At 40.1% G+C, this 15268-nt stretch overlaps 2 protein-coding genes across 3 annotated transcripts; one reads left to right on the top strand and one right to left on the bottom strand.

Annotated features, from left to right (window-relative positions):
* The first annotated feature begins 35 nt into the window (after positions 1-35).
* tmem199 (transmembrane protein 199) lies at positions 36-5043 on the top strand. The gene is made up of 6 exons (NM_001126634.1): positions 36-215; positions 476-549; positions 1874-1963; positions 2217-2256; positions 3518-3630; positions 4757-5043. Exons 1-6 carry the CDS (start codon positions 44-46, stop codon positions 4850-4852), a joined length of 585 nt encoding a protein of 194 aa, NP_001120106.1. The 5' UTR covers positions 36-43; the 3' UTR covers positions 4853-5043.
* Positions 5044-10257: 5214 nt separating this feature from the next.
* sebox (sebox homeobox) lies at positions 10258-14410 on the bottom strand. 2 transcript variants are annotated; one of them, XM_002937137.5, is made up of 3 exons: positions 13566-14410; positions 11764-11948; positions 10258-11093 (listed from the first exon to the last, which is right to left on the bottom strand). In XM_002937137.5, the coding sequence occupies exons 1-3, from the start codon at positions 13657-13659 to the stop codon at positions 10551-10553; spliced, it is 822 nt and encodes a 273-aa protein (XP_002937183.3). In that variant the 5' UTR covers positions 13660-14410; the 3' UTR covers positions 10258-10550. The 2 variants fall into 2 exon arrangements, with proteins under 2 accessions (XP_002937183.3, XP_004911692.2); XM_004911635.4 differs by having other exon boundaries at positions 11758-11948; positions 13566-14407.
* Positions 14411-15268: the final 858 nt, after the last annotated feature.

Below are 15268 nucleotides of genomic sequence, written 5' to 3'. Positions count from 1 at the left end.
TACCCATCATGCTCTGTATTCATCATCTGATATTTGGGGAAGTATGGCCAAAGAATACCGGGCAGGAGATAAGCTTATCAAAGCTTTATCGGAAGAGGTGACCGGCTTTAAAACAGGCTCCAGAATGGCGGTAGAAGAAGCTCTGAAGCAAGGCCCTGGGGCCGTGGTACCATTTGCAGTTCTGCGAGAGCTGCATGGAATATTGCGCCAGAAAGGTTGGTAAAGTGACCCTGGGGCTGCCGGGTTAGCCCTAAATTGGCTTTGGCATTGTAATCAATTCATTTCTGATTATTATTATTCATTTATCAGCCCTTCTACAATGTTCTGTAAGAGCAGGGGTTACTGCTCAGTTAGTTTTAGCAAACACTGATTTTTCCTATTTATATCTACTACAGAATGGCTACTGTTCACAAACAGCAGATGTTCAGCATTTTGTTGCATGTACCCTGACTTTCTGTTTCTCACATTGTATTAGGGTCTCCTGTTTACCTGCATGAGTTGTTAGAAGGGAGTGAAATCCATCTGCCTGCAGTGGAAATACCAGAACGGGTAATGTGTTGGCTAGAAATTGTCATGAAGCTTTGAAAAACTGTATCTGTATCAGCGTTATACTAAACCTGGCTTCTCTGCTCAAAGTGACTCCTTGTCCCAAACTAGATAATTATCTTCTTGTCTGTTCTCCTGCCTAAATTGTTATAGTTCATCCTGCTTTTCTTTTATATTAAATGTAACTCACTGTCACACAGCTTAAAAGACAAGGAAACCCTTTAATAAAGCCCCCCTTGCTCTAGTTGATACCCATCCTTTTGCCTGCAGTGCCCTTTTGTAAGTGGAACTGCTGTTGCTCCATCACAGGTGCAATGTTTTCTATCCATACATTATCAAGATGGCCTCCATCAAAACTATGTGCATGCACTAAAGTTTTTGTGCCTGCAGGAATGTAAAGGGCTGCAGAGCTGCGTACAAAATGGGATTTGCACTGGGATGTGCAGAAGGCTCAAGGCAAGCCAGGGAAGGAGGCAGGGATAACAGGGAGACAAACACTGATCGGAGCAGAAAAAAGTAAGAAGTACTTTGGCGATCGGTGTATATCTTCCTGCCTTTGTTGCGCAACACCATAGCAACTGTGTTACTCGGTTGCTATTGCTGAGTGCTGACTATAGGGCAGGTATTGCTGGGAATAAAGTATACAAGTGTTCCTGCTGACAATGTAAAAGCTGTGTTCAAGAAGGGGATTTCTGCGCATGAGCTGCTAAGACTACGTTATGGTCTGGGTCTTTATGCAGGAAAGCTGCATCATGGGATTTTTTTTGTGTAACTCACAGATTTTTTTTTCAAAGTGGCATTTTAAACAGACAGATGGATGGAAATACACAGGAGATTTAATAGCAGTGAAGTGTAAACTGGAGGTATGCTTTTCCAAGGAATAAAACTGCTTATTAGAGTTTCCTTGTCTTTTAAGTTTCGTTGTTCCCCCTGTTAGAGATCAGCTTGTGCACCTATTTCCACTTTAGTGGTTAGGGAAAGGAGTGCACCAGCATTAGGATACACATTAGCATTTCTGACAGAGGTGCAGCATTTTAATTTATATGGGCCAGGACGCACATCATAGAGTAGTATCAGTATAGCAGTATAGAGTAGTATCATTTGTTCCAAAACTCCACAAGATTATTTCTACATATAGGTGCCAGTACACTGAAAGGTCCCCAATATACCCACATTGAGGTGGGCGATATTGAATTCATCTGATCACACTCACAGGATACAGGCCATCGAGACAAGGACCACATTAGTACACGGTGGGCAGCTGGAATGCATTTTCTCCTGAAATTAGCGTTGTGTTTGTATTAATGGGATAATTTGCTGTTTATAGAACCCAGAGCTTGTGGCTCGGCTTGAGAAGATCAAGGCAAAGCTAGCAAATGAGGAATACAAGAAAATGACACAGAACATCACTGGACAGGTAAGGATCACTTTTTCTTGTAGTGTCAGTAGATTGAAGATCTATATATTTTGTTATGAATATTATTTAGCTACCCACTTAAAATTCTATCCCGTTAAATCGTTTTTATATATTGGGTTTTGTAATTGTAACAGGTTTCCAAAGTCATATTTTGTCAGTCATTCGACTGCCAATCTATGGGGAAGATGGGGGAAATTAGCATTTGTGCATTATACATTTTAAGCAGCAGTCTGTGTCTGTCTCTCTCATTTAGGCGAATCGCCATGGAACTCTGTCTGAATTAAGCCGCTCAGGTGATACTTTGTTTTAAATCCCTTCACTGACACCGTTGCAATGTCTTTTTTCTGTTTCCACTTTAATTTGGAATATAAATCTGCCTTTAGAAATGTATCTTTTTCTTACTCCTGTAATAATCTAACATACAAATGATAGATTTGTCTTTGTTAAAGGAACAGTAATGCCAAAAAATGTTTTGTGTTTGCCTCCGAAACTCTACAATAGTTCATATAAACAAAGCTGCTATGTAGCCCTAGAGGTAGCTGATTCAATTGAAATAGGGCTAAGGGTAATGTCCTATGGAGAGATTAGTTTCCCACGAAAGAGCTCTGCTACCGTGGAAGACTAATCTCTTTAAAATGCCTTTCCACCAGCAACTGGGAATCACCAGTGGAAAGTCCTATCCATCCCTTCGGTTTCCCGAAGTCAGGCAAAGTTACCTGCAGGAAGAAACATTGCATGTCTTCGGAAAACCAAAGCCAGAGTTTAGTCACTCGCGGTAGCAGAGCTTTATTGAGGGCGACTAACCTCTCCGTGGGACATTACCCTGAGGGCAGTGGCAGACGGGAAGATTAGTCACCCCACAACAAATCTTCGTTGTTGCTGGCGACTAATCTCCCATTAATGCCATCCCACCAGCTAGAATGTAAATCGCTATGTTACTATGGGTAACATAACTGGTGATATTTATTTCTAATCTTAGTAAACACTCCCCATAATTCATTAAGTAAATCCTCTAATTTTTAGAATTAAGGCAGACTCTTGGGCTCCTTTTAGCCCTTCTCTATAGTAATAGTTACAGTAAGCTAGTGGATCCATATACTGCCTGGTTTTAATGGTTTTACCAAATCCTGTAATATGTATTTTATACCAGTTAAAGTGATGATCTTGCCAGCCTTCCAATGAAATGCCATTTTTAAGATCTCTCTTTTAAGTATTTGCCTGGTTGTGCCTTTTCTTCATGTCTTCCAGGTTTCTAAGCCAGTTGACAAGCTGGTTGTGTGGTAAACATATGGTCAAATCTTACATATGCACATAAACCTGCCTACTGAGAAATTCATAGAATTGGCCTGTGTAAGGTAGATGATGACTGCAGTAAAAAAAAAAACCATGGAGTAGCTCCATCAGGAGCAGACCAACACTCCAGCCACATAAATCCTTAATTATTTTTTGATGAGACCAACTTAGTAATGTTGTTTTGTGTTTGGTTTTTTTTGTCATTGTTTGGTTTGTATTATTATTATGCTTTGCTTTTAACTTTTGTTTTAATTGTTTCAGTCCAACCCGTAAAGAAAATGGTCATTACAGTCTTCAACTTCTTTGTCACGGTTGCAGCTGCATTTGCCTGTACCTACATTGGGACCCAGTACATTTTTACAGAGTCCACATCGGTAAGTGGTGTCCCAGAATCAAAATAGTTATTTCTGGATTAGGGTTGCATTGACCTGTAAGTGTTAAAGGTACAGTAATGCAAAAATATTTTAATACCTTATTCACCACAAAACATCTCTAATAATAAGCCTAGCCTGTTCCCCCTTGTTTTGAAATGCTTTTCATTGGAGGACCCTTGGCACTTTAGCTTTTTATTATCGCCTGTACTTTAAATTTTATGTTTCTATTTCTTTGGACAATTGGGGGGTAATGTTATGATCATATATGTAAACATCATGCGCTGATAAAAAGTGCAGAAGGTCCTCGGATGGGAAGCAAACTTTTGGTTCAATTCACACAGGAATTCAAGCACCCCTCACCTTTTTGCCTTGCTGCTATGAAGCAGTTTCTATATAAAATTCTACGTGAAGCATTTTAAAAAGACAATGGTGAAAAGGCTAGGCCTGTTATTATAGATGTTTTGTGGTGAATAATGTATTAAAATATTTTTGTGTAGCAGTGCTGGGGTCCTGAGTTCAATTCCAGCTTGGGCACTATATTTAAGGAATTTGTATGTTCTCAACATGTGTTTTTAATGGTGAGCTTTGGTTTGCTCCCACACTGCAAAAACCTTAGATTGTAAGCTGAAGTGAATGATTGCTAATCTAAACACCTCATACATGTGTTGATGCTATATAAATAACATTTTAATATTGATGCCATTTAAGGTGTCTTATTTAACTTTAAGAGGACTTTGATTATTTAATAAACAACCAGCCTCCCTCGTAGAGGAATATCTGTATGGTTTTCTAATTTACTGTACCTAAAAGTATAAGAAGCTCAGATAGGTCTGCAGGAGCTCAATATAGATCTTCATATACCTACAATCAATGTGCGTGAGAGTGGGACTAAATCATTTCCAATTATCACCCAAACCTAAGAATCAAGAAGGGGTTGTTGTACAAAATAAATAAACCCTGTTGTTTGGGGAAGAAATCTATGAATCAAAAATTTACACTAATACACATTTCTGTATTTTGCGTAACACCTATGATTGCATATTTTCTACTTGTGCAGTTGACAAATAATCCGTGTTATTAATTTATTTGCCAATTCATGTTTTTTTTTTCCTCCCTTCTATTTCAGCGGGTGCTGTCTTCTGTCATTGTGGCATCCTTAGTGGGTTTGGCAGAGTTGTATGTTCTGGTTCGGACAATGGAAGGAGAACTTGGAGAGTTGTAGTTCTTCTGTAAAAAAGAGAAACTGTTCTGTTTATTTATGGGTTATTGATTGCTATACCATGAATGTGGGCTTGTGAAAGGCAAAATATTTGTTACTCAAGTATGTTTTTGACCTGAAATAATCCTAGCTATCTTCTGTACATTTTGCACTGATAATTGTAAAATTTTCTAAATAAAAATAAAAGAAAATGCTGTATGTTAAAATTATTTGGTTATTTAAAGTGCTTTTTTAAAAATGGTACCTAATCTCTAACTTGATTTAAGTGACAAATTGAGACCTAAATAGTTAATATTCTAAAAGTGCAAAGTTTGCGTGGCCCATAGCAACTAGTTTTTACTGGTCACTTATAGAAAAGCAAACATTACTTCATGAAGGTGATCACTCCTAAAGATTTTATCTTTCCTTGTACCCTTACTTGATGAGTAACTTGCTTGCACTATATAAATGATGAAAGAATGCCAGGGTGCTAGAAATATTGCATCTGGACAGGGGGTGGCATCAACCTATTCAGTGAGCTAGTACCAATGAAGGGCTTGCCAGGTTGCCAGTGGTTCCAATTCATAAGACTCAAACAAGCCCTTATGATCATACTTAGGAAAGCGGCCATAACTATTGACAACAATAAGGTGTTATTCTATCTCAACAGGTCCTCCACTAAGGGCCTATTACCCATATTGTTTGCACTCCTTTTACACCCTAGATGATCCCTGATCTAGTAGGGAACTAGCAGTAGGTACTATCTTAAATGAGGAATGGCAAGAAACACAGGAATCCCCTCAAATGAGTTACAGTCTACGAATTATTCAATTATAGGTATTGCATAGTGCCTGCTACACTCCGATCAGGCTGCATTTAATGAATCCCGCTATACCCAACGTGCACAAGATGCACCTGGAAAATGATGCCTTGCTACGTATGCTATGGGAATGTTCTGATATCTAACTGTACTGGTCCACAATTCTGGACAAAATAGACACTACGGTGTCTGGTTGTGAGGTACATGTATTATTTCTAATCTTGGCTGACTATTATGCACGACACTGCTGCAAACTGTACTTGTTCTCCGTACATATGTGCTTTGTGACATTTTATGTTATACTATATTTTTTATACCTCACCTGGATGTCATTTTTACATAAACTAAACCTCATGAATTAGAAAAAAAAAATAATGTGCCTATACTATAACAGAGACCCTTCCCAACTAGAATAAAAGTACTCAAGCCTGTACAAATATGAATGGCTTTTATATTTTTATTGAGGTAATATGACATAATGAATGGGGATCCAAGAGAGAGATTTAAGTAGAAAGGATTTGGATGCTAGTACAAAATTGTTACAATCCCTGCAGCAGCAGCATTTCAGATTGATAGAAGGTATTTGGTCTTCAGAGAGGCCTGTGTTAAGGTGGCCATTCATGTACCAATTACGATCATACCTGCGATCATTGGTCGTAGGAAAGATAGTTTTTTCCCTCCATTGATGTTCAGGGCTGAATTGTCAGATATGGAGGTAGAAACAATAGGGATTCTACCTCCATTTTGCCTTCAGCGGCGCCCAATCAAAATCTTTTGTCCCGCCCGATCAACGAGATGACCGATATCTGAAGCTTTTGCAATATTGGTCGTCTCGTCGATCTGCCATACCCGTGCTGATGGAAGCAGATAAGAGCATAAGCTAGTAGTTTGGTTGTAAATAAGAAGATAAAATGGAGAAATTTAGCTTTGTTGGAAATAATGGAAAGGAGCAATGTATATTCAGTAGTAAAGAAAGTTAGTCACCAAGGAGACTAACCCAGTGTTTTGGCTTCAGGACTCTCGAGAAGATGGAATCGGGCTGTTTTCAACAGGATTTTCTAATCTGATCAGCCCCGCCTGACTGTGTTAGGAGTGTGGGTGACCTGAGTACCTACCCTCATTTACACGGGGAGGAGGGGGGCAATCCTGGGCCTGGTGGGTTTCTGGGTGTTAGGGACATTGGTGCCATGCTGCATTTACTTATGTGGGTCTCCCTGCTGTCAGAGAGCTGTAGACATCAGAATTGAGGGCAGGAGCTCAGCTGCCTGTATGTTCTTTCTCTGACAGGAGGAAAAGTACCAGTAAAGCTGCATGGGGATTAGAAGGGCTGGAGAGAAAATTCTAACTTTTCCCATCCAATTCTTGTTTGGTTCTACCTAGACTTCTGTGAGAAAAGGAGAAATACAGAAATCTGTGTAGGGGAAAGAACATGCAGGCACTAGAGCTTTGCCCTCCCATCTCAAATCTGCAGCTCACTGACAGCAAGGAAGCCCAAGTAATCCAAGTAAGTGCAGCCCTGCAGGGCTCCCCTTGGGTAGAAAGTTCATGACTTGGGTTGGGGGCCCCTGAGGTAATAGCCCCAGTGGGCCCCATACACACCAGTCTGACATCTAAACTAGGACCCCAGGTAGCAAAGCTTATAATAAGTCACATCATGAAATTATTGTGCATTCCTTGCTGAGTTAATCTTGTAATTCCATATTCAAGATGATGTGTTTAGAGATCATTGACTAGTAATTTTGATAACTATTTCATTGTCTATTAATTTTTATCATTGGGGAACTGCTACATAAGTCAGTTTAATAAGGTGCTCTGTACACCCTAATGTTTACTTATGTATTTTGGACAGAAAATTAATGTTTCAGTTAGTAATGTAAAAAAAAGTGGTGTTGCATCTTTTAGTAATTTGCAATATCTGTGTCACTAGTAGCAGGGAAACAAATATCTCTTTGGATCTGTTTTATGCCAGTAGCTATTCCTCTAGCAGGTTTAAGAGAGCACAGAAGGCAGTCTGCTACAATTCAACAGTGGTGTTTAATATTCTGATATCTGCTAAGCCCCTTCTAAAAAACACTTAATATTTTCATATTTACAGATATAACCTGGTTCTGGAAAGTTACGTTGGGATTAGGTAATGTAAATAAATCCGAGCCCTGTCTTTCTGACAATCATCTGTAAATAAGGGGCCAGATTAAAGTAATGTTCTGAAAGATTAGTCGGCATTATGGGTGATTGAGATATTCAGTGACATTCCAGTATTGCTCCAAGCGGCTGATAGTGTGTTATTGCAAAGTTCTTCAAGAGTAAACGGCGCTATAATACTATCAGTCCATTGAAAATGAAAAAGAAGATAAGCTGATGTAGCAATATAGTCATATTAATACGCAAAAATAGCAGATCCGTGAAATGTTCTTCCCAAGGAAAGAGAGGATTGCAGGTCTTCATTTAGAATTTACAGATTAAGAGTATGTCTGATCTGAATGTACTGTACTTGGTTTTGCAACATATCATTATTGTCATTATAAAAACAGTTGGGATTTTATTGGAGCATAAAAAGTAGGTTGCCCATAGATAAAAAAAAATGTACCTTAATTGCCATCTCTTGGTATATAGCTTTCTGCCCTGGCCTACCAACAATCCTTAATAGCAGGACTGTATGAAAATGCAGTCTATAGTGCTGTGTAAATTTGTATGTAAAACTGCAAGCCAAGTCACATGGTTATATATGTCTATCTAGCTATACAAAGGTGGCCCTGGAACTGTTAGCAAATTTTATTTGAATTTATATTTTCCTAACCTGGGAAAACAAAATAAAGGAAAAAGCTCCAAAAATATAGCCAAGCTTAAAGCATGACACCTAATTCAGTGCATTTTTTTTGCAGGCTGAGAGACATGGATCTGCTCCCACATGCACCTCAGTAAAGCTGCATCGACAGTACAGCTAACAGCTCCACTTGGATTGAATTGGAGCCGAGTGGTGATAGGTCCAAAAATGTGAAAGCATGCATGTTCGGGCAGATCCCCACTCGGCTCCACTTCATGTAGCAGAGGCCAACTCTCCATGTGCCCTTAGCCTAAGCTACTACATTGTCCACACCTGTAAGCCTCCATTGTTTATACTTGTTTATACTATATAGCAGTGTCAGACTGGGCTAGTGGGACACTGCTCCCAGGGCCGCCATTGGGGGTGGAACAGCCCCGGGCCTGGTGGCTTTTTGGGTGTTAGGGGGACCCGGATGTACTGCATTTACTTGATTATCTGGGCCCCCCTGCTGTCAGTGAACTGCAGACTTCAGAAGTGAGTACGGGAGCTTAGGTGCCTGTATGTTCTTTGCTCTAACAGGAGGAAGTCCCGGAGAAGCCACATCGGGTTGGGCTGGAGGGGAAGTTCAAACTTCACCCATTCAATCCTTGTGTGGCTCTACCAGGACTTAGACTTCAGTGAAAAAACGAGCAGTAAGAAAAGCTGTGTAGTGAAAAGAGGATGTAGGCACTGGAGCTCCTGGCCCCCCTTCCCAAGTCTGCAGATCACTGTGTATAAGGGACCCAGCTAAGGAAGTAAGATCAGCACTGCAGGTTAGTGAGTGGGGCGGCGGGCCCTGAGGTGACAGCCCTAATGAGCCCCAGACTGTAGGAGAGGTGCAGGTACTGTGTCACTGTACAGTGCAGGCTTGCCTAGGGGTGATGGCACACAGGACATTTTGTTTACTGTGATAAATCTTCTCTGCTGCAGGTGATGAATGTCCCTTGTTACCTTTCCACCAGCTAACATTGAAATAACCAGTGGTGAAACGCTCTCCTCGAAAAGTTGCCCAAAGTGTCCATGCAAGGAAAATTTGGGTTATTTTGGAAAGCCAAAGAGCTGCTCATGTTTCCCCACTGGCGATTTTATAATTGGCTGGTGGGACAGAATTTGCGGGAGATTAGTCACCCGCAGTAGAGATTTATTGCAGTTGACTAATCTCCTAGAGTGCCGTGAGCTTTAGAGTGATCCTGATCAGTTATCTGCAAGTTCCTGAACTGTTTTCCTGTATTCTCTTAAATGCCACCTGTCCCTGCAATATTCTGTCTGCCCTGCTTTATGCTGCCTGTGTGCCATATTCTGTCTGCCCTATGCTGCCTGTGTGTGCCATAATATGCCTGCCCTGTTCTATGCTGCCTGTGTGTCATAATCTGCCTGCCCTATGCTGCATCTGTGTGCCATACTCTGCCTGTCCTATGGTGCCTGTGTGTGCCATACTCTGCCTGCCCTATGCTGCCTGTGTGTCCCATACTCTGCCTGCCCTATGCCGCCTGTGTTTGCTATACTCTGCCTGCCGTATGCTGCCTGTGTGTGCTATACTCTGCCTGTCGTATGCTGCCTATGTGTGCCATACTCTGCCTGCTCTATGCTATGCTTTCTGTGTGTGCCATACTCGGCCTAGGCCAGAAAATTTATAGCCCTTGGTACCACAGAGTTATTGATCATTTCCATGATGCTTTACTGACCCTTTAACCCTGTAGATCACCAGATGTTAAAGGGTCAACATATACCTGTGTCCAATATCTGACTTTTGTGTTGTTCTACCTATTATTAAAACATACCAAGTATTTTTGCAGCGGAGAAAAGTGAAATTGAAAGCAATTTTATGTTACTGCCTTAAGCAGTTCTGGGAGGAGGAGAAGTACTTCATGCAATTATTCCTTCCTATTAATCACAAACTCCTCCTCATGTGTAAACTGGAGACACAGGAAGCAACTGGGTAAAAGCACGAGCTTGTACATACTGAGCGTATGAAAATATGTACCTTATATGTATGCCCAAGTTTTAGGCAAACATTTTATACTTTTGTTAGTCCCTCTAGAAAGTTCCAGAGCAGAGTCATAAAATAGTCTAGTCTTTGTAATGCTTCCACCTCATGCCTAGAAGTCATTTACATTTGTTATTATGGCCGCATTGTATATGAGATCAGAAATGCATCCTAGTGTGGTTTGTGATCCACTTTCATTCATGGCTTGAGGAAACATCTCCAAGTATGACATCTGAGAGCAATTCATATACTTCTCCAGCTGCACAAAAGGCACGTTGTACAACGTAGGCTCAGAAGCAGAGCTGTTACTGTTCTCAGCCATGTTCTCCCAGTAAAATGCATTCTGCCCGTATGTGCACTGCTCTTTCTCCTCCATTCCAACGTACTGCTCTAAGGGGGGAAGAGACAGCTCGTTGTATGGGTCAAACAGTGGCTGTTGAATGGCAATGTATTTGTGGCCCTCTGATCCGTGCTGCACAGGTTTGTTTTGAGGACACTGCATTGTAATCAGAGGATCTCTCTGGCTGTAGTTCTGTGGGGGGGACTGAGAGTGCAAGGACAGATGGCTAAGCCTTACTGAAGACCCTCTCCTATATAGGGACCTGTCAAGCTTCCCACTTTTGTTTTTCCGAGCTCTGCGATTTTGGAACCAAACCTAAAAAGATAGAAAAATAAAGATTGTAACCTCAAACAGGAATTAATTATATGCCATTCAGGTTAACACAATTTCCTATATGTATAGGCCTGCCATTCTGATTGGTTAGCTGTTTGTATTATTATTAGCATTATATAACAGCCTATTCATATACTGTAACTCTTTAAAGGACATGTAAAGCCTACATTTGCCTACTATGTATATCAATTGGGCACGTCTCCCCCACCCAAATGGCATCATTAGTACTGCATATATCCCCTCCTCTTGCCAACAACATCACGTTTTTCTAAAGCAAATAGCAGCTTTCACCCAGTGGCCATTTTTCCTGATACATAATCAGTTACATTTAAATCTGCAAACAGCATACACACACACAGACCCTTATTCAGCATACATTTCATCAAGAATACAGGCTCACGCAAGCAGAACTGTCAGATTAAAGTTCTGCTTTGTTGAGCTGAGCTCAGGAGAGTTGGTTGGGAGAAAAAAATTGAAGCAGACAGCTAGAGCTGAGTTTCTATGGGAACCAGCAATGCAATGTCTTCATTGGCTGCTAGACTGGAGGGCGTGTTTAGTAATCTGAGCTTAGATCTATAAGCGCGGTATTATTACTTATCTTAGTACTTTAGAAATATTCTGTTAATTGCATTGGCCTAGCTCTTACCTGCACCTTAGATTCTGGTAGTCGAATAATTTTGGCCAGTTGTTCCCTTGTGCTGATATCTGGGTAAGGAACAATAGCAAACACACTCTCCAGTTCCAGCTGCTGCCACTTGCTGTACAAGGTCCTTTTGCGCTTCCTTTGCCCCGAGGGACTGCCATTTAGCCCAGCTCCCTCAGGCTTAGCCAGAATACCTATAGAAGAACACAGCACAATACTGTTTTGGCAGATCCTGCAGAAAGCTTTCAAATAATACTATAACAACATTATTCATTTCTGCTTTTATCTGGAAATGATTCCCTTTTCTCTGTAATAATAAAACAGTACCTTGTACTTGATCCCAACTAAGATGTAATTAACCCTTATTAGAAAAAACCTATCCTTTTGGGTTTAAGTGTGAAATTATTTCCAAGTAGACCTAAAGTATGGTGATCCAAATTACAGAAAGAACCCTTATCTGGAAAACCCAGCATTCTGTATAACAGGTCCCATAATTTCAATGGGATGGATCTCGTACCTGCAAATGGTGCATTGTCAGGGGAGAAAGTAAAGAAGAACTGCAACTCCTCTTCATTTCCTTCTGTTTAATAATTTGGGCAGTTTGCCGAATGATCAGAGCAATGCAAAACAGCCATATCATGTCTAAGAGTCAACTAAAATTAGCTGTATTCCTTATTGTATTGTATATTGTAGGAGGATATTTTACTTTATTAAAGGGGGTCATGGAGTCCCATCTTAAACAGCATGGAGTAAGAGTCACTGTTTCAAGACAATCTGCTGTTGGTCTTTTTGTGATTTTTAACATATTATTTTGCAGCTCTCAAGTTTGGAATTAAAACCATTATCTGGTTGCTATGGCCCCGCTAACATTTTCAACCAGGCTGTTGTTTCAATTGCAGACTGGAAGGTAATTATGAGAGTCTGAACAGAAAGATGCAAAGTAAATAGGTTTGTTTTTTGATTGCTGGTCATTACTAAACCTGAGAGCCAGGCAACATTTCAGTTTCAGAAATAGGCAGAATAAAAGGACAATTATATTAAAATATATAGAAAAAGAAAGACCAAGGGCAATTTGTCTCAAAATGGCAATGTCTATGTGATACTCGAGTCTAGCATGAACTTCTTTTAAAACGGTTCTTATTGCAGACATTTCCCATTAATACCAAACTTGCCTATTTCAGTTATCAGAATGTATAAATGAAATCCATGTGTAAGCATGTGGGAACTTGTCAGTAAGTACACACATTATTATCTACAATTAAGAGAATAACTTAATACAGGTATTGGGACCTACTGTCTGCAATGATGAAAAATGAAAGAAAATGTGTATTTTGCAGTTAGCATCAATAATACATAATATATCCTGTACAAAGTACTTTTTTTTATTACAGAGAAAAGGGAAATCAGTCAGAGATTAAGAAATAAGACAGCAGAGTAAAGATGCAAATATGTGTACTGTTACCCCCCCTTTACTGTTACCCAAATCAATAAAAATCATATTAAGAAAAAAAAAACAGCAGAGTATTGGAAATGGGGTTTTCATGTTTTGGAGTTTTCATGATAATAGGTTTCCAGATAATAGATCTCATACCTGTATAATTCATGTTAAGTACTACAGTATAAATGGAATGTTGGTTGTCTTATTTTTGTATGATATGTATGATATCCCGTGTTTCACTACATTTCCCAGCATCCTTAGGAAGCCTGTTGGTACAGCAGCAGCTGGTTGGTGACATCTCACCTATTCTAATAACATAAGTAGCACCTTTCCGAATCACTTCCCTCCCATATCCCCTTTTTTGTCACTTTACCTGCAGCTGGCACATTCTGAGGGTTCATCCAGTGTGGCACTGGCACTTCCAGTTCTCCCGCAAGGTGATACTCTGATGTGAAAATACTTTCCATGGGAGCAGAGTGTGTTAGTATTCAGGATGAGGCTTAGTGTCTTTTGCTGTCTGTGTCCCTCTGCCTAAGCTTCTTATACAGTAGGTCTGCTACATTTCAGCCCAGACTATGGGGGTCTTTGGCTCCGCCTCCTCATCTCCAGCTGTTTGAAGTGCTTAATAGTTTGCTTCCCCTTTGTTCAAAATAGACTTTGTGCCAAAAGAGCGTCTGACACCTAGATCTTTCCCCCTCCTGCATCACTTTTAATTTCAATCCACATTGGCTAAAAGCCATTGTCTCACCTTAGAGTGGCTCAGGACTTCCTTGCACAGGAAGACAGGCTGTCTCTCTAACTGGCTGCAATGGGACATTATGTGTATGAGAAAAAAAGAGCAGGAAAGGAATTAACTCTGGTGGGAATGTACTGCAAGGTCTCTTACATGTGGCACAGTAATGCTTAATAACATACAATATATGTGCCATACAACATACCACATTAAACTAATGCTGCCCATTGCATTTTCTCCACTGGCATAAAACAGCAATTAGCTGCCTTCTATCCCATCTTTAGCATACACTGACAGGCACAGCATCCTCGTTTCAGAATACACATGGGGTGGATACAAATGAAAGTATTTTTGTGCTAAATCAGGCCCACAAGCATGTCATGATGGGGCACTGCTGAGGGCATCTTCTGAGACACATAACTATTTATAGTTATATTTTTTGTAAACATGTTCTTCCGGTATCTGATTTCCTCTCTCAGAAAAATCCTTCATTCCAGGGGCCAGATTCTGCCCAGCTCTCTCCCTTCTACTGCTCCTCCCTACCATAAGAATTCATAAAACTCACTCCCCCCACCCTTAGGAATGTGTAATCTGAGCTACAACGGCTAGAACTGCAGCAGGAAGCTTAGGAAGACCAAGCTAAAACGGCAGCTGCAATCTTAAACAAACAGAGGGAGCTTCTAGGGCTCTTTACTCAGGTATGGTAAAGCTTTCTGCAGAATAAATATAGCAATCTGGGTGGCACTAATGTGGCAAATCTATTGGCAGTAAAATGCCAAAATGATTTTCCTTCTCGAAAAGTTGTGAAAATTCCGGGGTGATGCGCCCAAAGTGGGGCCCACTGGGATTTTTTTCCCTGTGGCTACATAGTGTAGTAGTTGAACTATGGATAAGTACATTATTAAGAGACTGCTGTAAGCTAACTAGTACAATATGTATGTATGTAGTGTGTAGGTGTGTGTGTGAGAACACTTTATAGACCAGTAAATTGACTCCAGTTAAAACCTGCATAATGAATATGCTTGTTTCTTATTGGTTCATGAATTTGATTGACAGTGTTGTTTCACAGAATGGATATTTTATCAGTTTTGTGGAACAGTGTATTCATTTTGTTGATAGAATGAATTCTGTGCTATAGAATCTTGCTTTCTGTCACATGCATCTATTTTGTCATAAAAATATAGCTGGAATATGGTATATAGTTATACCATTATATATTTTGTCGAAGTTTTGTTTTACATTATTCATTCTGTAAGTAACTTTACACATAACTGTTTTTTTGTATGGATGTTTTACATTTGTGAGACAGAATGCTTGTTAAAATTTCCAAAATGGAGTTTGTA

Source organism: Xenopus tropicalis, chromosome 2 (assembly GCF_000004195.4).
Source record: "Xenopus tropicalis strain Nigerian chromosome 2, UCB_Xtro_10.0, whole genome shotgun sequence".
NCBI classification, from domain to species: Eukaryota; Metazoa; Chordata; class Amphibia; order Anura; family Pipidae; genus Xenopus; species Xenopus tropicalis.
This window is presented reverse-complemented; position numbering and strand designations above follow the sequence as displayed.

Bases quoted from the DNA above. Each gene is read 5' to 3' on its own strand.
- tmem199 (NM_001126634.1), top strand. From the start codon at position 44: ATGGCCAAAGAATACCGGGCAGGAGATAAGCTTATCAAAGCTTTATCG. The intron at 1,964-2,216 runs GTAAGGATCACT...TCTCTCATTTAG, and splicing joins CACAGAACATCACTGGACAG to GCGAATCGCCATGGAACTCT. The intron at 3,631-4,756 runs GTAAGTGGTGTC...CTTCTATTTCAG, and splicing joins TTTTTACAGAGTCCACATCG to CGGGTGCTGTCTTCTGTCAT.
- sebox (XM_004911635.4), bottom strand. From the start codon at position 13,659: ATGGAAAGTATTTTCACATCAGAGTATCACCTTGCGGGAGAACTGGAA. The intron at 11,949-13,565 runs GTAAAGTGACAA...GTTCTTCTATAG, and splicing joins TCAGAATGTGCCAGCTGCAG to GTATTCTGGCTAAGCCTGAG. The intron at 11,094-11,757 runs GTAAGAGCTAGG...CTATCTTTTTAG, and splicing joins TACCAGAATCTAAGGTGCAG to GTTTGGTTCCAAAATCGCAG.